The sequence below is a fragment of the Camelina sativa genome, chromosome 10, assembly GCF_030686135.1.
Source record: "Camelina sativa cultivar CO46 ecotype springtype chromosome 10, ASM3068613v1".
Lineage (NCBI taxonomy): Eukaryota > Viridiplantae > Streptophyta > Magnoliopsida > Brassicales > Brassicaceae > Camelina > Camelina sativa.
Window position 1 is genome coordinate 14,918,719 of NC_141889.1, and position 27,737 is coordinate 14,946,455.

Consider the following 27,737-nt stretch of genomic DNA (forward strand, 5'->3'; position numbering starts at 1 on the left):
AGAAATGGAAATTGTTGGGTATCTTGTTGCAATCTAGAGAGAGTAATTAAGATAAGATAAGAGTAAAAAATATGGTTGTCCACAGACGTTGTGACATCTGTAACTAGGGTTTAGACAACATTTCTTCTCTATACACATATATAAACGAAACGTATCTATGGAGACATATCATAACGCCGTTGGAGGAGCGTCAAGCAGCCGCCCAAAGAGAGCAACGACTTCTCTCCATTGATGAAGATGAAGCAGAATCTGGAGGCAGGAATGGTGAAGGAGATGTGTGGCACGACAAGCTCACGAATCCGATCTTTCAGGTACATTATTCTTCATACTTTACTACTTCTCTTTACGATGGTTTGGTTGATTCGAAATTATTGTGGTATGAAGGACATCAAAGGGGTTGGAGGAGCGTCACGCAGCCGCCCAAACAACAGACATCGGCTTCTCTGCGAAGGCATGAAGGAGATGGTGGTGGGACGACATGCTCACGAAACCTTATCTTTCAGGTATATTATTCTCTCTTCTTTACCCCTTTTCTTCACGATGGGATGATTGATTAAAAATTCTCAAAACTGTTGTAATATGTGGTTGGTTTTGTGGGGTAAACGATGAAGATATATCATTTACTAGCATGTGTACGAGAGGAAGGTACTCAATATGGTTAGACTAACGATCGATGAAATTTGTATACAATCGTTGATTTTATACTTCTTATATATATGTATTTTTCTTAATATAAGTGTTGTTCATTTCTTTGTAGACATATGTGATCAAAGTAAACAGAAACTGAGATTAGTCGGCCAAACGTGTCAGAAGTGATGCGTTGTGTCAACGGTACTGGTACGTCTTCCTTTTTTGTTTTTTTTTTTTTTTTTTCTTGTTGATATTAAACTTTTAGGATAACTTTGATGAGATACAAATTCATGTCTTTCAAATGTTAGTTTTATTACTAACATGATTCATAAAATCTCAATTTTATAACGATTTCTCTACGCATCTCTAATGGAAGACAAGTGAGAGGACCCAAAAAAATCAGTTCCTAAAATTTTATGAGCTTTCATGAAGGTTTAGATAGTGTTGTATATATACTTCCTTTTAATTACTTTTAGAACCCCTGAGTTATTAAGAAGACACTATGACCTTCATTAGTAATTGTTGACAGATGTTTTAAGATTTTTTTAATACTAATGTGCAAAAGTGTTTATAAAGTGTTTATAAGAAGACACTATGAACATTTTCATTTAGTGTTTCTAAATGGGTGTAACTGTGTAAGTGTGCAAAAGTGTTTCTAAATGTCTACTTAGACCATTTCAAATGTATTCTTCTATTTCTATCTCTATTTTTAGAAGAACCCTATAATAAAAATGATTTTATTCCTTGTATTTCTCTATAATAGAGAACTTAATTTTTTATTCTATATATAGAGGAATTCTATTTTTTTTCTCTATATAAAGGAATTCTATTTTTTCCCTCTATGTATAGAATAAAAAATTGCAATTTATATTTTAGAGAAATACATTAAAGTAAAATCACCTCTATTATAGAGTTGCTCTAAAAGTAGAGATAAAAATAGGTGAATACATTGAAAATACTCTTAGAGACACTTTTGCACACTTAAATAGTATTAATTTATTATGACAAAAGCCTTAAGGCAGTCGTCAACCGTAATCAATGGAAATGGTCTAACAAAGTATGATTAGGCTTCATTTTTCCTTTCCGATAATCAATTGCTTAATCCAACATTTAAGAAGAAAAAAAGAACTAACATTCCATCCAATATTGCATTAAAATTAAGTATAGAACTAACATTCCATCCAATATTGCATTAAAATTAAGTATAGAACTTAAACAGAAGAAGATTGAATGTTTGATTTATTCAAGCAAGCTGTTTGTTTTGCAATAAGATACGCACTGGATGAACCCATCAACATCAACTTAATTGATCCTACAAGGCATGTTATGATGTCGATGGTTGTTTCATTGCGTGCTGTATGGGAAAACGAGCAACTTGCTTTTATAAAATAATCATATAATTTTCTTTCAAATTCTACATTTTAATACAATCTTAGAGATGGGTATTTAGTTTCCGTTTCTTTTTTCTTCATGATATTGGAGGAATCAATTGATAATCATAATGGAAGACAAAATAGTACACATATTGCATTGTTCGTAAGTTCCTGGTGAAGGTACCAAAACGTAGGCTTCTGAAGTAATCAGCTTAAGGTATTAGCAGTTGATTTTGTAAAAACAAATTAGATCTATGTTTCCTTTACATGCATCTCCAGTGGGTTTTTCTGTTTTGTTGTATATGACTTTTTCCTGAAACATATATTAGGTAAATTACTAACTTATGTGAAGGTTATGTAGCTTATGTTACTATATAAACTGGAGATTATAAATGTGCATTAATGGAGGCTTAGTTTTTCAATACAATGGTAATAAATTAATACAAGAGTAACATTGTTGTTGTCCATAGACGTTGTGAAAATTAGGGCTTAGACCATTTCTTCACTATACACATATATAACGCCATTGGAGGAGTGTCAAGCAGCCGCCCAAGGGCGAGAATCAGGGCCCATCCGTAGATAAATGATGCCTAAAGCATAGACAAAAACTGTTGCCCACTGATTTTTTTTTTCTATATACATAAGATTATCTAGGTATAATATGAAATATATTAAACATATTATAAGAATTTTAAGTGTTTGAAACAAAAAAAGAATACTAAAAAAAATCCAAAACCTCTGACAATGTGAGGCCCATTAAGGAAGGTGGGCTCATGGGCTGGGATTGGACATGGGTCCACTAAGAGTTGGCGGTCGGGGCGTAATAAGTGGTATTAGAGCCGAATTTAGACGAGCGTGAAGTCGAGTGGGCTCACACCGTCGGGGGTGACGGTCTTGGTGCGCAACGAGGACGTTACGATCTGTTAGTGGGGGTGAATTATGACACCTCGGTTTTAGGTACTTGTAGAAAGATTTAAAAGAATTGATTTGGCCACCTATATCACCAAAGTGCACTTATCTTTTCGGTCAAGGGTCATGAGAGAATTCCAGAATTAAGGTGGGAGTGAGATGGGCGTTTCATAGTTAAATATGTTATTCATTGTTAGTGGGGAGTTTCTTTGACTGGGTTTGACGAGTGATTGCTCCCGAAAGGGTTAGGTTTTATGGTTAGTAGTGAATCAAGTTACTATGACAAATGTGGAACGTCATCGTCGTCAACTAGAAGACACGAGTGTATGTTAGTTATGTAAAAGTGGGGAGGAGATGATCCCTCATGTATTGCGTGATTGTCCATCTTTTACAGGTATTTGGAATCGCATTGTGCCGACTAGGAGGTGAAACAACCCGACCCGTTTTCTTTTTTTTTTAAATAAATATAATATATAATTAAGCACTCCATAATATTTAATTAAACCATCAAACCACAACCATCATTAAACCAATAACAACCAATATGCACAGCGGAAACATACCAACAACAGCAACATTCCTAACCATTCTAACCAACGACCTAGCATGCTACTAAACCAGATTCCAACATTAATAAACATAACCAATACCAACACACAACGAGACCCTAGATTATCCTCCTCCTCATCGCCTTGATTCCACGAACAAACCTTGCCATCACCTGCACCACAAACACAAATTGAGATGCATGAGTATTGTCATAACACTCAGTGAGGTCATCCTCCCATCTACTGGGCTATACACACAAGCAACTGAGATTCTATTGTTAAGCTAAACAAATAAACAAATAAACACACCTTAAAACCCTTAAGAAGCCGCTTCTCCACTTATATGCTCAGTTTAGATAACTAAACCAAACCAACCAAACCAAAATCGCGAATTAAAAATAAACCCGACGAACCCAGAAATAGTGGTGTCGATCGACACACCCCTGGTGTCGGTCGACACCCACTCCGAAAATACAATAACCGGTTCGTGGATGTTACAATTCTCCCCCACTAACAAGGATTTGTCCTCGAATCTCGCAGCACCGTCCATACATCAAGGACCTCCATGCCACCGTCAACACGGCCCGCATGTCCCCTGACCGGACTAAACATCGTCAGCCAAGGTTTCTCGTGCGACTGTCGCAACAGCCCGCACACCTCCAATTGAACCCCGAGGTCTCCCTCTAGCTAATATACTCACATCCAAGACGTTATTTGCCCACAACTTAGTGCTTCCCCTGTCCGTGGTCGCAACCAACGAATCATGCCGGCTCACAATCAGGCCAACCGCCCTAAGCTACGGCATCCAGGAAGTCACTCACACACACTCCCCCCGCTCTTGGGTCGCAACCCTCGAGACATACCGGCTCACTACCAGGCCACCGCCTACAGCTACGGTATCCAGGGAGTCGCTCACACCCACTCCCCTCGCTCTTGGGTTGCAACCCTCGAGACATACCGGCTCACTACCGAGCCAAGGCTCATAGCTACGGTATCCAGGGAGTCTCAAAAATCCCGCTCTTGGGTTGTCACCCTAAAGCGCGCTCTCAGATCGTCATCTGAAGCAACATACCACTCCCACTCTCTCGCCACGAAGTCCATTGAGCTATCGGTATCACATGAGTTGGGCCTCACGGCCTTGAGAAAACAAGTCTGATGCCATCGAGTATCTCCCGACTAGATCTACCTCAACACTTTCCACATAAATTTCCCTTTTTAGAAACTTACTAACTCTGGAAACCTCCTTTTTGTGGAAACTTCCTATTTTTGGAAAATTCCCGAAAATAGAAACCCGAGCTATTTCTCTTTTTCCCAGGACAACAACAGTCAAACATAAAGAAAAATACTCATCTTATTAATCTAAAAAAATGTCATAATTGTTACAACCTCAACGAAAATACATAAGAAAAATAAGATACTACAATCCAAGCCATCAACCTGCATCCCGAGCACCACCTCATTTTAGTACTTAATCGCACAACCAACCACCCCTAAGTGACCAAGTATCAAGAGAGATGGGCTGGAATACTTCGTACCCGCTCCAGCCACAGACTACCGCATGGACCTCAAGTCGTCCTCTAGCCCAGCTGCAACCTCAACTAGCTTCACTCTCGTAGCATAACTCATCACTCTGCACCGAGTCCTCAGATCATCCCGCAAAGCCAACAAGAACCTCCGCACCTGAGCCGATTCTGGCTCCAAAGCCCGGCCTGCATACCCCACAAATCGACTGAACTCTGCATCTAGCTCCCGCACTGTACGGTCCCCCTGAGTCAACCCCAAGATTCGTGCCTCCATGCGATCAAGAGCCTCCTGCGGAAATTACTTGGAGTTAAACTCCCTCACAAAATACACCCAAGTCATATCCTGCTGCACCCTCCGTGCTATCACCGACCTCCACCACACACGTGCATCACCTGATGAGTACTGCACTCCCAAATCCACCCTAAACTGGTCGGGACACCAAAGCGACCGAAAAAGATCCTCCATCCGGTCCCTCCACTCATCCGCTACACTCGGGTCTGTACCTCCCGAGCAAGACTCCGCTCCCACTCGCTGCAGCTGCACCATCATCTGCACGCGTCCATTACCTCGGCCCTCGACTGCACACCTGCCTACAAACCCGCCACAGGCTGCACCACTGGGACTTGCCCACCTACCATTGGCGGCACCCCTGGAACCTGCCCACCAACCACTGGCGGCACTGCCGGAACCTGCCCACCAACCACTGGCGGCACTGCTACTGGAAGCCGCGGCAAAACCTGAGTTAGCAGGCCCATCAGGACATTCTCCCTGCCTGGAGCACCCTCCGCTGCAACTCCCACACCCGGGGCAACACTGTGACCGACACCAGGCCTATCCGCCCTGCCGATACCCAAACCAGCTTGGTCTCCAGACACACTAGGATGAACCTGTGACTCTGCTACCTCCTCATTGGCCATGCTCTGGGTCACACTTACACTGGCCTCGGGAACCTGACCTCGTCTCCGACCTCGACCACGTCCACGACCACGACCACGCCTGCGACCAACAGCATCCTCACCTCTAACCATCTGTATCACCAAGAACATAATGCTAAACAACAAATAACTCTAATAACACAAGAACACAACTCACCGTGGGATCACAAAGCAGGCTCGAAGAGGATGATACTAGGACTCCATACCACAAACAAATAGACTTGCTACTCCTAATCAATTCCATCACACAAAATCAAGCAGCAACCAACATAGAGATCAATTCAACCAATTAAATCCCTAGCCGCTCTACCTCTCCACTTAACCATCCTAGAACGTATACGCTTTGATACCAAAATGAAACAACTCGACCCGTTTTTTTTTAAAATAAATATAATATATAATTAAGCACCCCATAATACTTAATTAAACCACTAAACCACAACCATTATTAAACCAATAACAACCAATATGCACAACGGAAACATACCAACAACAGGAACATTCCTAACCATTCTAACCAACGACCTAGCATGCTACTAAACCAGATTCCAAAATTAATAAACATAACCAAGACCAACACAAAACGAGACTCTAGATCATCCTCCTCTTCATCGCCTTGATTCCACGAACAAACCTTGCCTTCACCTGCACCACAAACACAAATTGAGATGCATGAGTATTGTCATAAACACTCAGTGAGGCCATCCTCCCATCTACTGGGCTATACACACAAGCAACTGAGATTCCATTGTTAAGCTAAACAAATAAACATAATCAACACAACAAACAAGGCAAAACTCATCATCGGTTAATATCGGTGTCGATCGACGCTAGCACAACATGGTGTCGACCGACACCACACTGGTGTTGATCGACACTGCTTTTGCAGACGCGAACTGCACGAACCCGAACATCGATCCTCCGTTTCAAAACATCTCGAGACCGTCCCAAACTCACCCAAATGCCTCAGGAACCTATGGGAAACACGAAAACAACAAACCCAAGCAAGCAAACACCACAAATAGACAAAGAACAACCAAACAAAAGAGATCTCAGGCTTAGATCAGCCATGGTCAAGCACTCACCTCTTTTGCAGGAAGATTTGATTGAGAAACGCTGGAAACAACACCTTAGGAAGCTTCTCCTTCGTTCCCAAAAACAGCTCTCCCTTCTACAGCTATAGATCTCACCAAAAACCACCAAGAACAAGTCAAAATCTCAAACACCACAAGTTCTATCCTTTCTCTTTTTTTTTTTCATTTGCAAACGGCGACAAAACACACCCTAAAACCCTTAATTCGCCGCTTCTCCACCTATATACTCGGTTTAGATAACTAAACCAAACCAACCAAACCAAAATTGCGAATTAAAAACAAACCCGATGAACCCAGAAATAGTGGTGTCGATCGACACACCCCTAGTGTTGATCGACACCCACTCCGAAAATACAATAAACGGTTCGCGGATGTTATAGGAGGAAAAAAGCTTTCTTCACCAACTTGATTCTTGAGTGGCTTTACGGTAACTTGGCTGGGAAGGATGAAGTGGCGGGGATTGAGTGGTCAACTATGTTTGCTATGGGAATTTGGTGGGCATGGAAGTAATGATGCGGGTATGTGTTGGAGCGGTTGGAAAGTGTAGGGACCGATTAAATTTTGTGAAGGATTCAGCTGCGGAAGTGAGTCAGGCTCACAAGCTGGCCAAAACTATGAGGGTATCCGTTGGTAGGGTTGACATAATGATATCTTGGAAGCCGTCAGGGGTGTGTTGGATGAGGCTGAATACCTATGGTGCATCAAGGGGGAACTCGGAGCTAGCTACAGCTGAAGGAGTCTTACGGGAGACAACTAACAGTTGGTGCGGTGGTTTTGTGGTAAACATCGGGGTTTGTTCCGCACCGTTGATGGAGTTATGGGGGTGTATTAAGGGTTGTACATTGCATGGGGAAAGAAGATTGCTCGGATGGAGTTGGAGGTAGATTCGGAGTTGGTAGTGGGGTTTTTAACGATAGGGATTGATGATGCTCACCTCTTGTCGTTTCTGGTATGTTTGTGCCATGACTTTTTATCTAGGCACTGGATAGTTCGTATCTCGCATGTGTATAGGGAGGTTAACCTTCTTGCGGATGATTTAGCTAGTTATGCTTTTATGTTACCTTTAAGTTTTTCCTTTTTAGAATCTTGTCCATTGTAGAGGATGATGACCGAGAAACTGCATTTCTAAGGCATATCCGTTGTTAAGTACGTTTTTCTTTTTCTTTTAATAAATTGTCGGGAGACCCCTTTACCAAATGAAAAAAGAAAGAAGTTAAAGATAATTACTCTTCTGCTTAAAACATGTTTTATGATTTGTCTTCTAAGATGAAAGGTAAGCTTAAACTGCTACTATTTTTTCTTCTTTAATTTGTTATCACATGATTTTTATGTCTAACAGTAGATATGGTGTAACAATATATGGAATAATAACGATTTTTTTTTTTGTAAATTGTATAAATCATTGGGATATTCTTTTTAAGAGAATTTTTTGAGATATTTTTAATCGTATTTATATAGCCCACAGATTGACCAATTAATTTATAACTTTTTTTGTAACCAAACTATATTTAATCTATAACCTATTTACCTATAAATATTATATAGTCTACAAAAAAAATATTGTGTACTTCCGTAATATTATATATGGATGCTTCTTTTTATCTTCTGCTAAATTAATTATCATATTAGATGTACAAGCCCATATTTTGCTTATCTTTATTAGCATATAGTTTTCATCATTATAACTTGTAAAACCTAATTTTTTTTTTTTTTTGGTAAAAGTAAAACCTAAATTTGATATTTAAATAATTTTGTTAGCAATAAATTATATAAAACTAATAAGTATGCCCTTTAAGATTTCTTCCAAATTGGATGTCATAGGCCAATGCTTCTTCTGTTTTTTTTTTTCTCACTGTGGCACGGGCAACAGAGCACTACGGAACTTTAGCTCAGTATCATACTATCACTAGAACGAGAGAACTTGAGTCAACAAAGATTATACACAACACAGCTAGACTGCAACGTCCCTGATGAGCGTGCCAAAACGTAGGCTTCTGAAGTAATGAGTTTACAAAAGAAGGCATTGGTAAGTTGATTTTGTAATTTTTTAACATCTCTGTTTCTTTTTACTTCTCTAGTGCTTTTGTTTCTGTTTAAATGTACTTGTATAAAATATATATATATATATATATATATATATATATATTTTCCCTAAAAAAACAGTAGGTAAATAACGTCTTTGAACGTTATGTGACTTATATGATTATATATAAACTGGAAGATTGTAAATGAGAATTAGTAAAATGTCAAAAAAAAAAGAGAATTAGTGGATACGAAGTTTTTGGATCCGGTGGTCATAAAATGTTCCTGCTAATATAATTGTTTAATTTAGGTTAGAGAGATTGAGATTTGGTTGTTATGAGTCTTTAGATTGAGTTTTTGTAGAAGCATATAGCAGTGAAAACTAGAAAAAGGCAAAAGCAAAGCATACATATATAGTCTTCGCTCATTACAAACGAGTTAAAATGCAAAGCTTACATATATAGTCTTTGCTCGTCGACCAAAAGACTAATTAGATAACTAATTTGTCTTCTTCTTCTTCTTCTTCTTCTTAATTTAATCATCACATAAGAATCCAAAAGACTTAAAAAAACAGAAACGTAGATAGATAACAAAAAGAGGCATTGCATCATCATCTCCATTAAAACCTGCGATTAAAACCGCTAAAACCTATACACATCCAACTTGCTTCTTCTTTATATGCCTCGAGTCATCACATAGGCCACCTCCTTCAAAGTGTCACTCTTCAACCTCAACAACTCATATTCCTTGGCCTCCACCAACTTCAACTTCTCTTCAATCCTTTTCTTAGTCTCCAACGACACCTTACTCCACTTCTCTTTCACAGAAAACTCATCCACACCAAGACCCGCAATGGTCCGAACCAGAAAAGACTTCTCAAACAAACTCAAAGACTCAGAATCTCCTCCAAGAATCACCTCTTCTCCAACATTGTCACCACCAAATTTCTTCAATTTCCCATCAGAACCCCAAATATACTTAGCTAACTCCAAACACTTCTTATCATGAGACGATTCTAAACCACTTTTCTTCTTCTGTTTAGCAAAATACTTCTTTTTCAAAGATCTAATCTTATCACCGAATTGGATTTTGCTAACATCAAAGCTAATGTTGTTCTTGGCCATATCAAAGAAACCATTCATATCATCATAAGGACTTGTACCTTTCTCAGCTTTGAAATCAATCATCCCTTGTAACAGGGAGGTCTCATCATCTTCACTCCATAGTCTCTGGAAAAGCTTTTTCTCATCGTCTCCTGAAACTTTCTTGGCTTTTTTGACATGCATGTCCTTCGAGGTCGTCTCTGCTTCACTCCCTCGCTTCTTCCCTGGTTTCGCCGCAGTAGATTCGTTTTTCTTGGGCTTGGTGGTGACGACGACGGCGATGGTCTTCTCAGGTGATGGTTCAGATTCGGACTCAGAATCCTCAGACTCGGTACTTGAAGCATTGGCTGGGGGAGTTTTAAGGGTTTTAGGGGTGGCGAGATCTTTGGGATCGTCTTCTTCTTCAGAGGAGGAGGAGGAGGACGAGGAATTAGAGGTCTGTTCTACATCTTCTTCGCCAGATAAGGTCTCGACTTCTTCGTCGCCGCTTGAAGAAGAAGCGGTTGGTGGATCTTCCAAAGGGTTGAGAACCTTCTTCGCCATCGGAGAGTGTGCTGAAGCGTTTACTGATGAGAGAGGCTAAAGAGCTTTAGGGTTTTCTTTTTTTTGTTTTGTGGGCGGACAAGTCGATAAAAGAAATGGTTAAATATAGAAAATATAAAACCAAGTTCTTTATTTTCTTTTGGACCTACAAGGGCCGGCTCTAGCCCATAAACCCACTAAACAGAACAGAACTAGAAGTTGAACTCTTCCATGTGATGTGAGAACGCTGACAAGTGGACAACGTACGGGACTTTGCCGAAACATTTGTCGAAAAGGTTCGTGTATTTCGAACAAAGCGAGTTTAGTAATATAAAGACCAAAGTGGAATTGTTAAAAAAAAATGAGGTTTAAAACTAAGTAACCTAGAGCAAACACTAGCCTTTTATGTCCTCGAACCAAAGCTGGTGAATATCTTGAAACCGGCCGGAGTCGATTCTGGAATGAACCAGGCCAAAAACCATGCTTGCAACCCCTGTATATAATAAAGTATTTGGGGAGCCATATACTTGAGAAAAAAACCTCAACGCCGGGTTGGCTCATAAATGTGGAATCAAATTATCAAAATATTAAAGGTTTGGTCAATACCTCTTACAAAGTATCTATTTTAAATTTATTTTTTAGTAGGTTCATAAAAAAAGTTCTCAGCTTGTTGTACATTCTCATGTAAATAGGACGGGTCTTGTTTGCAGTTTAAGGTTTAACAAAAAGCATATCAAGCTAATCCGATTTTGGATTGTCTTGATGATAAACTCATAAACCTAGTAAGTTGATGGACCGCGCAATGAGCATTGTGGTACATGCGGTCATCCAGCTCTTTCCTCTGGTGATTTGGAAAGGTATGTAAATGAAAATGTATCACATCCAATACTTTAGGACTGGTATAGTCGAATCGATTCGGTCATCATCTATTAAATAAATAAGTTTTGGCCAATATGTAATGCCATAAACAAATTCTATGCTTAAACTGTAAACAAAGTAATTAAACTTTTAATTTATATGCAAAAAAAATGAGCTTCTTACTTTCTTAGTATAAGTGTAGTGATGAACCATCAAGTTCAATGGGATAACTAGAAATCCTTGGGGTTGTTTTTTTCATTTTTCATTTTATCCAATTTTGATTTCTATTTTGGGGATAGAAGAAGTTTCATTTTGTAGTATTTTTCTTTGTCTAAAAGAAAAAGTAAAAGAAGAGAAAGAGTCGAAAGGGATATATTACAAAACACAAATGGCCACCCACAATTTTCTCAACATCGACACAAATCAATCCACAATATTAAAATGTCTTATTCACTAATCACTCAAAATTCAAGAAATCCAACACCAAATAAACACTATAAATACACTTCCGTATCAAACCAATTCAATCAATCAAAGCTGAAAGAACTTAATCACTCTCACAAACTTCAAATCCTCATCATCCCTTTTTGAATCATTAATCATGTCTCAACAACAATTCAACGCTGGACAGACCAGAGGCCAAGCTCAAGTCCGTTTCCTGAACTCAATCTTTCCATGCACTATAGTTATCATATTCAAACGTATTATCCAACAATATGTTACCAAATGTTTAAGTATGTTAAATGTTTATATATGGTTTTGATGGATATTTTAGGAGAAAGCTGAGCAATGGACCGAGTCTGCGAAGCAAACCGCGCAGTCCGCACGTGACAAGACTGCTGATTTGACAAATCAAGCAGGTGACAAGGCTGCAGATTTGACACAATCAGCTCGTGACAAGTCAGCTGATGGATCTTATTCCGCTAAACAGTCCGCCCAACATAACCAGGAACAAGCTGCTGGTTTATTTGGACAGGTATATTTCTATATAATTGTTGAATCTAAAATATAAAATTTGCTAAAACTGAACCCTTGAATGTATATATGTAGACCGGTGAATCAGTGAAGAACATGGCTCAAGGTGCTCTTGACGGTGTGAAGAACAGCCTTGGCATGAACGAGAAGAAATGAGACTATGAATAATACTCATGCTTCTCAACGATTTAATAAAATAATATTTATGAATAATTTCTTGTTTTTGGAAATTTTGGGTTTTTCTCCAAATTAATGTTTGTAATAAGATTATTTATTTTGAAAGATTTTGTGATCATGTGTGATCTGAAATCTGAGATGTAATAAGATGTTGTAACATCATAGCCTTCAATTTTCTATTTTATAAAGGAATGAACCAAATTAGCAACACTCTTATTATATTAACCACATTAATATAATCTTAAGTGCGAGTCCGAGCCATGAACAATTACTTATTTATTTACAAATCAATGAATTAGTAAGCAATTCTGAATCTTGCTGGTATGATTACTTATAATACTAATGAATTAGTAAATAATTGGTGAACCTAGAGAATGCTTCAAATTCAACGAACCTATATGATAGTGATCTTACTGAAAATTAATTATATGAATGGTCAACAAAAGTTAAAAAAAAAAAGAAAAAAAAAAAAAAGAGAGAGTTTAACAGCCGTTGAAGTAGTGATGATATCATGTAGATGTAGTACATAAAGTTTGTGTTTCAATGCAGTACACAAATGCACCAATCTTTTAGTACATACCTAGTTTGGATTATTTTATTAAAAGCATACTAACAATTTTTTTTTCTTTTACTTTTGTATTACAATGCCACGAAAACTGAAGACAAATTTTGAATCAACTACAGTTTTTTTTTTTTTTTTTTTTTTTGACAATACTATAGAATTTAAAAATACTCAAAAAGAATCTGGAACCTCAAAGTATACGACGTAGTACGATTCATTAATCGTACACAGTAGTACAAAGGAAGGCATTGTACTGCTTTCAATCCAAATACACGACAGTGTCTTTCTTATAAATGATGTTTTGTGTTTTTTCTCGGTGGTGATAGAAAAGAGCAAGATTGATAGTTTTCTTTTCCCTTGGTTTGAATGAACATCATTGAGTGCAGCATTGATATAATTTACTTCTATTGTTCCATTTCTTGAATGGATTATGGAAACCTATATCAACGTTGCGTTCAATTATGTTTTTTCTAATTTCAGGAGCACTTACAAAAAGAAAAAAATCAAATAAAACTTTCTGAAAGTTGTTACGACTCCAAACTTAAATTTCTAATATTTTTCGACTCTTACAACAGACTTTCACCATACAAAATAATAAAGAAAAACACCCAAAAAAAAAAAGTTTGAATGTACAAAGGTTAGTCTCATTAACGGAATTGTGATCATTTTTGTTAAAAATAGTGACGTCGTTTTACTAAAAAAAGAAAAGAGGAAATGTCACTATTTTAAACGGAAATCGAACATTTCTATTGACGAAACTAACGTTGAGCATTTGGACTTTTAATTGAGTATGTTATATTCTAAGTTATTTTGTATGTTGAAGGTGTATTGTAGAAATCGAAAACATCACAGCCTTAGATTGATGAGATTTATAACTAACTACCCTTAAGATTTTTTTTTTATTTTTATTTTTATTTTTAATTTTCTTTCTAAAGATTTGCATTAGAGAAACAGAAAAATGCAATCGTGTGTGCTCGTTTGCTCCTAAACGAAGTCTTAGCTGAGGATTATGCCGCTATATGCAATAAAAGTCACTCAAGGTCCATAGTTTACACATGCATGGGAATGCATTTACATTAAACTTAAAATTTGATTCTTTTAGAATTCGTGTATCTGGATGTTCTATGCATGGATAGTATCTGCGTATGCTTATAGATAACCGTTTTGATTTCTTTAATGTGTGTGCTATATATACCAAACAGAGTAGGCCCAACCCCGGGATCTTTATATATGAAACTTTTGTAGTAGACTAGTAGTCAATGTTACATTTTGTAAATTTTCTTTAGTTAGTAATGTCTTTATTTTGGAGGTGGTGATCAATTATCGTCGGAGAAGTTGTCTGATCTCTCTTTTTTTGCCGAGGTTTGAGGGTTGGCATCATATAGGGTTTGCTCTTGGCAACGACCATGAGGATTCGAGCTCTTTGGAACTGAAGCAATCACGCAAATGTCCTAACTTTACAATTTGAAATCAGTATTTATTTTTCGAACCACTATTGGTTATTATCGGCATCGCCTTATTATTATATTTATTTTTTCTCAATTACATTCTTAATTATTAAATTTCACTAATCTAATCAATTGTAAAAAGAAACCGTTAATGGGAATCAATATCGTACAACAAGACAAATCCGCTCCAAAGAAATCTCCAGAAAGAAAGCAAATCCTCAAGCAACTTCTTTCGTAGCGATGATGACTTCTCTCCAATTACACTGTTCCGTTCACTTCCTCCTTCCTAAACACCGTCTTCGCTACTCTCCTCCTACCTTCACTCCCCGCACCTGCCACTTACCCGGAAAATTCAGTTTCCGTGAAAGTTTCAGAGTTAGAGATAAAGTCAATTCGTTCCGTTGCTTCGCTCAATCGGAGACGAAGAAGGAAGTGAGTTTAGCTGAGAAAGAGGAACGGCCTTCGTTCGATATCAATCTCGCCGTTATCCTCGCTGGTTTTGCCTTCGAAGCCTACGCTTCACCTCCGGTAAAACTTCAATTCCCGGCGAAACTTTGCTCATCCTACTCTGAGGATGATTTAATCTGATTATGATTTTTTTTGTTTTTTTTTGGTTTGATTCTCTTAGGAAAAAATAGGGAAACGAGAGGTTAATGCGGCTGGTTGTAATACTCTTTACCTTTCTGAGTATGTGAAGCTCTCTTTTGGTTATGAGATTTTGTTTCTTTTAAGAGTTTTTTAGATATTGTAAGAGCTGGAATTATACTTGTTTCACAGGTCATTTGTAAGGGAGGTGTATGATGGACAATTGTTTATAAAACTTAAAAGAGGATTTGATTTTCCTGCCTTGGATCCATGGGTGTGTGTTTTTACTTTTTTTGAAGCAATGATCTTACTACCATGTTTTAATGTACTTGTTATCTTTACCAAAGTTGTTCTTATTGGTTTTTTGCTTTCAGGGAACGAGTGATCCTTATGTGGTTATGGACTTGGATGGTCAGGTTGCTAAAAGCAAAACCAAATGGGGGCAAGCCTCTTTTCGCTTTACTGAATTTTTGTTGGGAGGATCGCACTTTTTTTAGCTAGATTTATGAACTTACTTAACTAGATACATTACACAATCTGGCCTTATCAATGATCATAGTGGAAGTGTTCAGATGCAGTCTTATTCAGTCCGAGTTTCTAGTTAGATAGGTTATACAAATTTAGCTTGCTTCTTAAACTCATCATCTCATGATTCCTTCAAAACTTAAATTTTACTTTTAAACTTGTACCAGTGTCATAGCCCTCAGCTTAGCTTAGATTTTTTTGTCTAAAAGTTGGGAGCCTTTGAAATTATATGTTTTATTGGCTTTTAAATATCAGATCCTCAGTTACTGGTATAAATTGATTTGGTGATTAACAGTGTACTTTATTGGCAGGACTAAAGAGCCAAAATGGAACCAAGACTTTGTTTTCAATATTAAGCTGCCTCCTGCAAAAAAGATACAGGTAAAATAGTGTTTAACGTATTGTGTTCTGGTCAACTCTGAAAGTAACTGTACAAATACCTTATATTATATAGAACATTGCTTGACTTCCTAAATATTTTTTAATGAGCTTCAGATTGCAGCTTGGGATGCAAACCTTGTTACCCCGCATAAACGGATGGGGAATTCTGAAATCAACCTGGAAGACATTTGTGATGGTGAGAATTAGTTCACCCATTAAATTTTGACATTTACTCAATTTATCAGTTTGAGTTAAACATAGGAAAAAAAGTCTGTGTTGTTGTTGGAGTTTTCTAAATCAGCAAGTTCTTCGTGACCCTGTTGGATTATGACACGATGTAGTACTTTAGACTTGATCAAACTGAAAACTTATACACTAACACAAAAGAAGGTTTTCCTATAAATGCTTCTTGTTTCCTAGGCAATGAGAATCTGGAAATATGTTCTGACTAGAGCAATCAACTGTGGAAATGTGGATTAGTTAACGCAAGTTGTGATACATCTGATGAGTCTACTGAATGCCTAACTTACGGATTTTGTTTTTAATTTCTTATTTCTTATTTGGTTTTTTGCTTCCAAGGGAACTTGCACGAGGTCCTAGTAGAACTAGATGGAATTGGTGGTGGTGGGAAAGTTCAACTGGAGGTCAGTTTATGCTGTCAAAGCTTTTTTTCTCCGAGAATGTTTGCTTATTTGTGTAGCTGATAAGTTTATCCTCTATTATTATCTTGCTGACAGAAGAGTCAACTTAAGTTCCAAAAGTACAATATACTCCTTTTACATCATCCAAATAAGCTCAAGTTATCATGCAGCCTGATGCTCCATTAATTCACATGCTTGTATATGCTAAACCCAAAAAATTAGTCTCTCTGATGGTTTGGTCTTTTCTTAACCGATTTTAAATTTCAGATTAAGTACAAGGGATTTGAGGAAATTGAAGAAGAAAAGAAGTGGTGGCGGTTCCCGTTTGTTTCAGAGATCCTTCAAAGAAACGAAATTAAGTCAGTTCTGAAAAACTTTGTTGACTCTGAAGCAGTCGAATCAGTTTTGAAGAATCTTGTTGACTCTGAAGCTGTGCCAGCACGTCAGTTTGTAGAGTATGCTTTTGGACAATTAAAGTCACTCAGTGATGCCCCACCTAAGAATATTGAATTTCCAAACAGTACTACGGAGGACTCTAAAGGTGAAGAAAACTCTAATGATCATTATCCCTCGGTAGATATGCTTTCTGATGGGGCTAGTTCAGAGGTTTCATCTGATCAACACCGTAGTACTGATCTGAGTAATTCAGGAAAGCTTAGCAAAGACAAAGATAGTAATGGTGATGGCCATAAGAATGAACTGGACGGTGACAGTGAAAATGGCAGCTTTCAGTCAGAAGGTAATTTCTGGGACAACATCCCTGACATAGTTGGTCAAAATATCGTCCAGAAAATTGGTCTTCCTTCACCTGAGAAATTGAAGTGGAACGGAATGGAAATACTGGATAAATTTGGTCTTCAATCACAGAAAACTGCAGAAGCAGGTTACATCGAATCAGGGCTTGCCACTGCTAATATTCGAGAAGGTGATGATGAAAAGGAAGATGGTCAGCTTGCTAGTAACGCGTCCAAGGCTTCTCTTGCAGACATGAAGAATGCGACACAAGAATTGCTTAAGCAGGCCGATAATGTCTTTGGTGCATTAATGGTTTTAAAAGCAGTAGTGCCTCAATTAAGTAAGGACAATCTTGGTAAAGAGAAGGTCATTGAAAAAGATGGTGCTACTAGTGTAACAGACGATGTCTCTGGTTCCTCCAAGACTGAAAAACTCTCTGGTCTAGTGAATGTTGTCGGAGCGGATGAAAAGAACGCTGAGGAAATGAAAACACTTTTTTCTAGCGCAGAAAGTGCCATGGAGGCATGGGCAATGCTTGCAACTGCCATGGGGCATCCAAGCTTTATCAAATCTGAGTTTGAAAAGCTATGTTTTCTAGAAAACGACATCACTGACACGCAGGTGAAAACTCTTTTGTCTTCGACGTACTGATTCTAGTTGTTTGGAAACAAGTGATTTCAAGGATGAAGTGTATCCTTTCCTGAAAATACAAGTTCATGTTAATAGACATACTAATTTGCAAGCTGCAGGTGGCAATTTGGCGTGATGCAAGGAGGAAAAGAGTAGTTATCGCTTTTAGAGGAACTGAACAGGTAGGCTTTTATCTTTATCTTCTTAATATCTGAGTTTTCTCTTTCAGTTCTTACAGTCAATATTTCATGTTGTCAGACAAAGTGGAAAGATTTGCAGACTGATCTGATGCTAGCTCCTGCTGGGTTAGTATTGCCTATTTATTCAGCTTCTCTACATTGATTCAGAAACTACTTAAAGTCTACATTTTTGAAGTTTTGCTTAGTTATAAACTTATAATTCATCTCTCCTGGACATCTTTTGAATATGTTGCAGTTTGAACCCTGAAAGAATTGGTGGAGACTTCAAGCAAGAAGTACAAGTATGTTTTAAACTCATGGCATTGATCAAGTATAGTTTATTGAGTTATTTTCTAATGCTGCTTTGGATTTTTTAGGTTCATAGTGGATTTCTGAGTGCATACGATTCAGTACAGATAAGGATAATATCGCTGCTCAAAATGGCAATTGGCTACATGTAGGTGCTTCTTATGTTTCACTTTACTTTCCTGTTTTTGGAGAGTTTTTTCTTACTTACCTGTTATTCCAATGGTTGCATCCTCTTTTTGCTGTGAAAAAAAAATATTTGTCATTGTTGAAAATGCCACAGTCTGTCTTCTTGGAATATTGGTTCTTGATAAAGTTTAATTAATTTTCTCAGGACAATAAATATTGTGTTTCGCTTTTACGTTAACAAGGTCTGCTAAAATTTGGACATAATTTCTAATGCATATGCTCTCTCCCCTTTGGCAGAGACGATGTTGCTGAGCATGAAGATAAATGGCATGTTTATGTGACTGGACATAGCTTGGGTGGTGCATTAGCTACACTCTTGGCTCTTGAACTTGCGTCAAGCCAGTTAGCTAAGTAAGTGGTTCGGGAACTCCTGTACTCCTACGTATCACCATGAAAGACATCAGGTTGATGGGCATTTATCAACTTTATTTGTGTATGCATGCTAGACGTGGAGCAATCACTATTACCATGTACAATTTTGGATCTCCAAGAGTAGGCAACAAAAAATTTGCTGAAATTTATAACCAGGTTATGCTTCTTCTAACTTGAGATGGCACAGCTTCATAATATCTTCTTGATAAATATGTTTTCCATTCTGCACTTTCACAGAAAGTAAAAGACAGCTGGAGAGTTGTAAACCATAGAGACATAATTCCCACAGTCCCTCGCTTAATGGGCTATTGTCATGTTGCTCATCCTATTTTTCTCACTGCTGGAGACGTGGTATGCTTACCCTTTGATCGAACATTTTTAATCTATGCCGAGCATTACTTTCAATTTGTCGTGGAGGTGATTGAAATGATCTATGCTCCTCGTCGTGTTTCCTTGCCTGTTGTCGCTGGAAACATTTTTCAGCTTATGGGCTTCGATTTAGCAACTGTCATTTATTTGATTCTGTCTGGCTTATTATCTTGTGTAACCTGAAAAAACAATATTATTATGTAATAGTGTTTCTAGGAATGGATGTGACAGCTTTTTATGTGTTACTCTGCATTACGAGCTCTTTCAGTTATGCGTTATGCTTTTTCGGTGTTAGTTGATTAGACTGGGTGATATAATGTTGCAGGAGAATACTGAGTTCCAAAAAGATGGGTATCATGCTGAGGTTATTGGAGAAGCGACACCTGATATTCTTGTTAGTAGATTTGTAAGTCCTCAAGCACCTAACTTTCTCTGGTTTCTTCACCTATTTCTTTTGATCATCATTTAAGTTTTAATTTTCCTGCTTCTATTTCACATATATTCTGCATATGTTTGTTATTAGGTTATTTTCCATAGCTAATACTTTAATTTATACCAAGGATTAAAAAAAGCTATCTACTTCCTAGGACCTTAGTTATAGGTTCATATAATAGCTATTCTATTTGATGGCTTCATATACATGTGCGGCACAGACATTTATTCATAGTCGAACTCAAATTTTTTTACCAGTTGTATGGTCTGTTTCATTCTATAAATCTCTTTTAGAAGTTAGAATTTTCTACCTATGGGTATTATTCAGAAAACGTAGATAGGCTTGCTAGAATTCTAGTGAGTAATATTACTTAACAAGAAAATAAGTGACATCCTTACATGAGGTTATATGGATGTTATCTTTCAGATGAAAGGTGAGAAGGAACTTGTTGAGAAGATACTTCAAACTGAAATCAAAATATTCAACGCACTTCGTGATGGGAGTGCCCTTATGCAGCACATGGAAGATTTCTATTACATCACACTGTTAGAGGTATGTTATTAGTGCCCATTTAAGCAATTGGTGAGAAGTGATAAGTAAGTACTCAGAAAATACATACCGACTTAAAATTATGGAATATTAATCTCTCACAGGGTAGTAACACTGAAATTAGCTTATTGGAATCAATTTTTGTTGGCAATCTTTTCAGAGTGTGAAATTATATTACAAGAAAGTTGAAGATCTGGACGTTGTTGAAAATGCTACTACTCAATCAGTGAGAGAGGGCTAGACCATGAGAGCATGTAATGGCTCACTCCAGCTCTATAGGATTCACACTGTATACCATTTACACCAGACAAGAATCAACTGGGTCGCATTATTATATTCTCACTGGACCACGAAGGAAAGGAATATTGTGTACCAAAATGTAATTATATTGTAGTGACCTGTGGTTCAGTCCTGTAAAGTTAAACATAGACGAAAGGGGACAAGAAAGCTTGGTAGTTATCAAAATATTTGAAAGTGTTAAGATGTCAAAAATATCCTTTGATTTTTACTCTTTTCTCAGGGTCCAGAACTGCTCCTTGAACTAAATTATAGTAGCATCTGGAATTTGAATATGATACTTTTCAGTGCATGCTCAGGGAAACAATGCAGGGAATGTTATTTGTGGCTTATAGGGCTACCTCGGCTCTCGACTGGCTTAGTTTCAGCACGATCTGCATTTGTGAGCTTTTCTAAACAGCAGTTGCTGGAGAAGTAAGTTATCTCAATCCTTAAGCTTTCTCGATTGTTTTGGAACTTTACAAGTTTTATTCAATTCTTAGTTGCATGTACTAAGTTTATACATCATCTAGAGTAACCTAGAACTGAGATTGGGAAAAACCAATTCATCAATCATTTAATTTTATGGATGAGGTGAAGTATATACAACTTCCTAAAGTGTCATGAGACACAAAAAAGTAATGGCTTACTATATCTTGAAGCTTCTTGAGTCTACTTAGACAGCAATCCCTATGGGAAAGTAATTTGATATGTCAAAGCTGTTATTTACACCCAATGAATTTTGTTTTGAATACAGGCAGGTTTCTGGTAGCAGATGACGGTGCCTTCTTGTTCTTCCCGCTGCTACCACCGAGGATACGCAGACTCTGTCTCAGTAAGTCAACCTCTCTTTCCTTCCCAATTCGTTGTTTCTCCATCAAAGCTATTCTCCCCTTGAGTGTCTCAATGGTTTCTCCCCTGACTTTAACTTCCTTCCTGAGTTCTTGAACTGTCTTTGCAACTTCTTCTTGAGGTTTCTGTCTCAGCGCCTCTCCTACGAAAAGAAACAAAAACTCATTTACTTTTCTCAAAAACCAAAACCAAAGTTGTTGTGAAAAGTTTTACCATATGTTGTCTGGATGAGATCATCAAGCTCATTCTTGATAGCGAAATAGAGCTGTTTCCACCTCTCCACAGCCTCTTCCCTCACGGCTCTCTCTACACACATCTGTTCCACGACCCATTCCCACTCGTGTTGTTTCGCTTTTGCTTCTTCTTTCTCTTCCATCTTCTGCCTCAGCCTCTTCACTTCCTCTCTCAGTCTCTTCCTCTCTTTCCTCCACTCTTTCTCTGCCGTCTTCAGAGCCACAATCACTCTCTCTTTCTCATCAAGCTCTTTTCTTGTTGGTCTCCATATCTGTTCATTCGATTTCACCTTGATCCGTCTCCTAGAACTGTGTCTCTCCTGCTTGCTTGTAGCACCACCCATGTATTCTGAAATCTAAAATATTTCAAGGCTCTTCCTCTCTCTATCTCTGTGGAATTTTTGTTGTTTTCTAATGTCTTTTGTATGTAAATTTATCTGCAGAGAGGACTCATTTTTTCATTCAATGAAGCGAAATGATTATTTAGTTGGTGAAGAAAGCTCCACATTGCGGCATTGCAGACAGGTTATTTATATAATAGTGGCCAAAAGCGTCTTCACTTATCCTACAGTAAAAATTGCGAATGTCTTATAGCAAAAACTAATACTAACACTTAGACTTCATGGTAATCATTCTTCTTTGTCCTGAGTTGATTCTTTTTTTCATGTGGAAACTGAGATAAAAAGACAAAACAAGTTATGGGCAGTCCTCAGGACACAGTACTGAATAGGAAACAAGAGAAAAAAGGAATTGAAGTGGTGTTACAAAAGCATTGTTTCTTCTTCAATCTCCAATTAATGGTGTGGGCTTTGATTGTTTGTCACATGCCATCATAAACATGGACCCACACCTATTTACTTCATTTTTTTGTTCTTTCCAATATTTATTACCCTCTACACTTAGTTTCTAGGGTTAGGTTTTCTTTTAATTTCTGGTTTAATTACTCCATTTCTGGTTTAGTTTCTCTCAATATTTGATCTACGGATACAAGTTTTTTAGTGGATGAGTAGGTGAATAAGTTCTGTAAGACAATGGCTAGGTATATATTGATGCTAGAATTTTGTTTGCTTTCTTTCCTTTTGTTATCCGTTAGAATTCATGAGTAGGGTTTAGCTTTGGATCCTTACAGTATTTGTGATTAAGTATGATATAAATGAGTATACATTATCTCTGGAGGTAAAATGGTCAACGAATAATAGAGTGATAGAAGACAAAGAAACAAGAAGAAGAGACGTACGTCTAATCAGTAATCACAATTGACACCGTAGACTTTCGATAGCTATAATAAAGTGAAGAAGGATAGACTCCTATATCTATAGGTTCATTGCCCTCTTCACGTGAACTTCCCTGTTAATTTGGGTTTATTGTCTCAATCCTTTTCATAACTTAAGTGTCGTACTTTCTCAATGAATCATCAAATTTCCGATATTGGCTTTTGTCTTTGTCCAATCTCGTTACAACACTGCCAACTAAGATCAACCCACATGGCTAATCAAGGTCGGATTCTGACCGCAACCTTCCAAACCTGCATTATGATATGTATTTCACCAAGCAAGCAACAATATATACACACACACATAGTGCAAACTTACACGCATACTCTGTATGTTTTGGTAACATTTTGAGACTGTCGACTCGTATTTTAATACAATCATATGATACATGCACCCAACCACATTAATCATGCATCTCACTTATATTATGCCCTCGATTCACTTATCTTTCACCTTAAACTCATCATGGACCACTGGTTCATACCAACCGAAGATGGGAGTGCTGGCCGGATTATTGGCACACGTTTCACTACTGAGATTGCTTCGTTCCACCGAGCAGCATGATTCGCCACCTTCTGAAGAAGTAATTCATTCAAAAGACAGATAAAACAAGAATCAGATGGTGTAAATGTGTTCTGAAATACTCACAAACTTTTGAAAGATGACTAGAAGTCAAGCAAAAAAATGAATTTTAGTAGGAAATTATATATATGATCCGCCAAGTTATTTGCAACCGTAAGTAGGACTCAGACCGGTTAAACTAAAGTGTCAGGTTCCAATACTACTTTTGTCCTTCTGGATAATATTTAATACCAAACAAGAAAATGTTACAAAGATGAATCAGAAAGCAGATAACCAAAGTCAAAGTCAGAACTAGTCTAAAGACCTATCAACCTATCAACCTATCATTTGCCCATAACAAAAGAACATGTCAAACTAAAATGCAAATATATATGATGTTCAATCATTAAAGCAGATAAAACCACATAGAAGAAGCACAACGAGATGGAAATCACTAACGCCTATCTCTCACCAACTACAGTTTTGCTTCTCCATACCTCGAGCATACATGAAGAACTGAACTGGTGCTATTTCAAAGAACCAAACATGGGTCGCTAGCTGCATCTAAACAACTTAGCAAAGAGAAAACTCGCAATAACCAACACAAAACTAGTCCCAGGACAAACAGTTTAACTTAACCAACAACCACACAAAACAGAGATTCTGATCTTCTAAATTTCTACTTCAAATCAACAATGACACTACCAAACATGGAACTAAACAGTTAAAGTTGAACTATGAAATCTCATCTCACTCCAAAAGATCGAACAATGACCACAGGGGATCAAGAATTGTCATACTCAAAAGAACACTGAACAATCAAGTGGACTGAACTAGTTACCTTATCATCCAACAGAACCTTAAGCTGCAGGGTACGGCTCTTCTTCTTCATATTGTACAACCTACGCCCTAACATAACAAAACCCACAAATGCTGCGGCCATGGAGAAAGACCAGATAGGATTAACTTTAAAAACACAATACTTCAACACTTCTATTGGAATTTTCCACCACACAAACCCCTTCTCTTCTCCTCCTCCACCACCACCACCAAATTTAACAGATGGATCATCAATAGAAACAGAGTTCCCTTCTCCTTCCACCGGATCATTTCCACTAACTAGATCACCTGACAGTAAAGATTCATCCTTTCCCACACCAGAGCTCATCAAATCCATGTCTTGAACTATACTTTGACTATATTCAACAATACCCACTTCGCTTCTCTCTAAACCCATCTCATCATCAACTAACCGCTGATCCTCGAGCCGATCACTACTCGAGTCAGACCATAACTCACTAAAATGCTTCGGACCATAAGGAGCATCGTAGGATGGTTCAATCCAGCCAGGACTACCCGATTGAACAGACCCTTCTTCATCTTCCCCTTCCACACAACGAGACACACCACTCTTGTTCTCAAGAGAGAAGTAATCAAACCTAATCATACCTTGAGTGGAGACTCCAATCTCCTCCAAGGACTTCGAATTATCATCCTCAGTGGTAGATCTCAAGCTCGGTATTACCTCCCAGTCTTGAATCTCTCCTTCCATGTCAAAGTTAGGGTTTTTTTTTTTTTTTGGGGATCCAATTGAAGAAACCAAAAAGGCGAACAGAACAGATACGTTTCTGTACAGAAACATTTTGGTCGTGGTGATGACGTGGCGTGATGTAATTGGTTAGAGGATGAAGTCAAATGAGTTTTTCGTTGACGTGTGGGTTTATGATATCTATTTGGATTGAGAGTGTATGTTGTTACCGTGGGGTGCGAAGTGGAGGATCTCTAACCGTTTTTTTTTGGCTTATGAGATATGCTCAACTTGAAGATGGAGGGAGAGGAAGCAAACACGTCAAACTGTTGCATATTGTGAACTGTGAAGAGACATCTTGATTGATTTTTTTACATAGTCAACCAAATCCAAAAAGATGATTAGATGAATATTTTCTTACCATTTCACTTTTTTAATTGTCTCTTTTAAATTAATTAATCAAGTGATGGATTCATTTTTTAAAAATAGCCTAAAAGTACATTTCACAAATTTTCTCATGAGTTTAGATTTTTTATTTTATATTTAGGATATAATTTTGAGAGGTAAAATTTAATAATTTTTAAAGTTTTGGTTTAAATTTGAAGTACGATGAGATGAACGAAGAGTATTTATAATGTTTTTGTTTTAAGTTAGAGAATTTTGTGAGAGTTATAGTAAAACAAAATATTGGGGAGAAAGTTTAATATATCATCTAAATCTCAGAATTTCTGAATTATTAAGAAGATTTTTGAATGTATTCATGAAATATGTTAGTGATTTAAAGAAATATGATATTGTTAGCATTTAATTTAAAATATATAATTATGTGTGTGTGACGTTTTTTGACAACCCTATATAGATATCAAATATTTGTTTAAGATATTGTTATTAATATTAGCACTAAATCTTTATCTTTATTTGGTAACAAATCACGACGAGAATTGATTATATCTCTTTGTTTGCAGAGAAATCATACCAGACAAAGATAAAGGTATCCATAATCAAATTTCTTTTGGAGGAGATATAGGAAGATCCAAATCAAGAATTATGGGTTATTTACTTATTTTACACATAAATTTTGACCCGATCTAAAAATAGCTTAGATGATAATTTGATATGTAATTAACTTTAATGAGTTTTTATTTTTGCTTATAAAATGTATTTCAAAAAATATTAATATAAACCCTACAAAAAATTACAATGTTAATATAGATATTAGTAAAATATTTTCTCAATTTTCTATTCTTTTACTCTATCATAAGTCTTTATTTTATTTTATTTTTGATTAAAAGCAATTTTAAAATTTAAGTGTACTATTTTTTAGGGATTTAGGAGAAGATGAATTCTATTTTTTTTTTTTTGGTAAGGGACAGGGAGACAAAGTCTCCCCAAATTTATCCAAACTAAAAAGAAACTACATAAAAGTTTGTCGAAGAAATGTACGACCCATATCATCCTCTCGTAAAATTGAAGCTAACTCAATAGGAACAACATCAAAAAATGAAGGCTTAAAGGAAGGAGAAAACCATGGTTAACCAAACTGTCAGCGAGACGATTTGCTTCACGGTAAACGTGTGAAACGCGGACTGACCAGTCCTTAGCAAAGAAGCCATGGCACATACGTACCAGGGAGACAGAGGATGAGAATCACCAATCCCTATGTTCAAGAAACCCACCACCAGCTCTGAATCCACCTCAAGCTCAAGATGACTCACACCTTTGTCCCAAGCAGTACACAAACTGTAATACACACCCCAAAGCTCTGCAAGCAGGGCCGAACAACGCCCAATAGTCAAGGCCAAACCCCCACACCATCGGCCATCAGAATCTTGCAACACCCCTCATGCAGTAGCCAACCTTGGATTGCCATGAGAAGCACCATCCATGTTCATCTTCATCCAACCCACATCCGGTATCTTCCAACTAATCCTTCTATCTACCCGCGGTGTCCTAGTTATTGACACCTCCTTCGCAGCATTCGCCATTGTAACTTCTACAACTAAGTCTTTAAGAAAACAAAGTCGATCCCGACATTTCCCATTCACACCAAACACATTCCCACATCTCCATTTCCAACCCCATCAAACTGAGACAGTGAACAACGTGGACCATGTTACACCATCTGAACCTGCAGAATCATCTGACAAATTTCCAAAAATCCATTCCAGCAGAGAAGCTCCAAAGAACCTATGATACTTGTGTGCTGGCACCAACCGCTCCCAAATACAAGCCATCGCTGGACAGTCACGTAACTCATGTAGAATAGTCTCAAAATCACCTTTACAAACTTGGCAAACTGCAGAATCACACAAATGTCTTATTGCACGCTCCACATTTGTCATGATTGCTTGGTGACTAACCAACCAAAAAAATACTTTAATTCTTTTTGGCACTTTCACACGCCATAAATTTTATAGAACGTTGCCATATTCCACTTTG

At 37.4% G+C, this 27,737-nt stretch overlaps 5 protein-coding genes, 1 long non-coding RNA gene and 1 pseudogene across 11 annotated transcripts; 4 read left to right on the forward strand and 3 right to left on the reverse strand.

The window, feature by feature from the left end:
• Positions 1–4: 4 nt before the first annotated feature.
• Positions 5–9,284, forward strand: LOC104720430 (uncharacterized). The gene is made up of 5 exons (XM_087468613.1): positions 5–13; positions 108–311; positions 385–503; positions 758–837; positions 8,884–9,284. Exons 1-4 carry the CDS (start codon positions 5–7, stop codon positions 765–767), a joined length of 342 nt encoding a protein of 113 aa, XP_087324739.1. The 3' UTR covers positions 768–837; positions 8,884–9,284.
• Positions 9,285–9,424: 140 nt separating this feature from the next.
• On the reverse strand, positions 9,425–10,812 carry LOC104719101 (putative transcription factor At1g44810 pseudogene; annotated as a pseudogene). Its single transcript, XR_015568019.1, has one exon. The product of XR_015568019.1 is annotated as a putative transcription factor At1g44810 pseudogene (transcript).
• Positions 10,813–11,023: 211 nt separating this feature from the next.
• On the forward strand, positions 11,024–12,880 carry LOC104719102 (uncharacterized). The gene is made up of 4 exons (XM_010436945.3): positions 11,024–11,253; positions 11,371–12,167; positions 12,294–12,494; positions 12,569–12,880. The coding sequence occupies exons 2-4, from the start codon at positions 12,120–12,122 to the stop codon at positions 12,647–12,649; spliced, it is 330 nt and encodes a 109-aa protein (XP_010435247.2). The 5' UTR covers positions 11,024–11,253; positions 11,371–12,119; the 3' UTR covers positions 12,650–12,880.
• Positions 12,881–14,057: 1,177 nt separating this feature from the next.
• LOC104719103 (uncharacterized) lies at positions 14,058–21,066 on the forward strand. 5 transcript variants are annotated; one of them, XM_010436947.3, is made up of 18 exons: positions 14,058–15,208; positions 15,309–15,367; positions 15,458–15,539; positions 15,640–15,707; positions 16,102–16,171; positions 16,286–16,367; positions 16,751–16,815; positions 17,080–18,168; positions 18,297–18,359; positions 18,436–18,482; positions 18,613–18,658; positions 18,734–18,813; positions 19,089–19,202; positions 19,298–19,379; positions 19,461–19,574; positions 19,918–19,998; positions 20,452–20,577; positions 20,735–21,066. In XM_010436947.3, exons 1-18 carry the CDS (start codon positions 14,921–14,923, stop codon positions 20,813–20,815), a joined length of 2,637 nt encoding a protein of 878 aa, XP_010435249.1. In that variant the 5' UTR covers positions 14,058–14,920; the 3' UTR covers positions 20,816–21,066. The 5 variants fall into 5 exon arrangements, with proteins under 5 accessions (XP_010435249.1, XP_087324349.1, XP_087324347.1 ...); XM_087468223.1 differs by having other exon boundaries at positions 14,491–15,208; positions 16,293–16,367; XM_087468222.1 differs by having other exon boundaries at positions 14,815–15,208; positions 15,640–15,681.
• A 335-nt stretch (positions 21,067–21,401) lies between these two features.
• On the reverse strand, positions 21,402–22,439 carry LOC104719104 (uncharacterized). Its single transcript, XM_087468225.1, has 2 exons — positions 21,916–22,439; positions 21,402–21,844 (listed from the first exon to the last, which is right to left on the reverse strand). The coding sequence occupies exons 1-2, from the start codon at positions 22,277–22,279 to the stop codon at positions 21,573–21,575; spliced, it is 636 nt and encodes a 211-aa protein (XP_087324351.1). The 5' UTR covers positions 22,280–22,439; the 3' UTR covers positions 21,402–21,572.
• Positions 21,608–22,583, forward strand: LOC109127042 (uncharacterized). Its single transcript, XR_015568020.1, has 2 exons — positions 21,608–21,685; positions 22,379–22,583. It is a non-coding gene; the product is annotated as an uncharacterized LOC109127042 (long non-coding RNA).
• An 894-nt stretch (positions 22,584–23,477) lies between these two features.
• LOC104719105 (uncharacterized) lies at positions 23,478–25,645 on the reverse strand. The gene is made up of 2 exons (XM_010436950.3): positions 24,612–25,645; positions 23,478–23,784 (listed from the first exon to the last, which is right to left on the reverse strand). The coding sequence occupies exons 1-2, from the start codon at positions 25,410–25,412 to the stop codon at positions 23,659–23,661; spliced, it is 927 nt and encodes a 308-aa protein (XP_010435252.2). The 5' UTR covers positions 25,413–25,645; the 3' UTR covers positions 23,478–23,658.
• Positions 25,646–27,737: the final 2,092 nt, after the last annotated feature.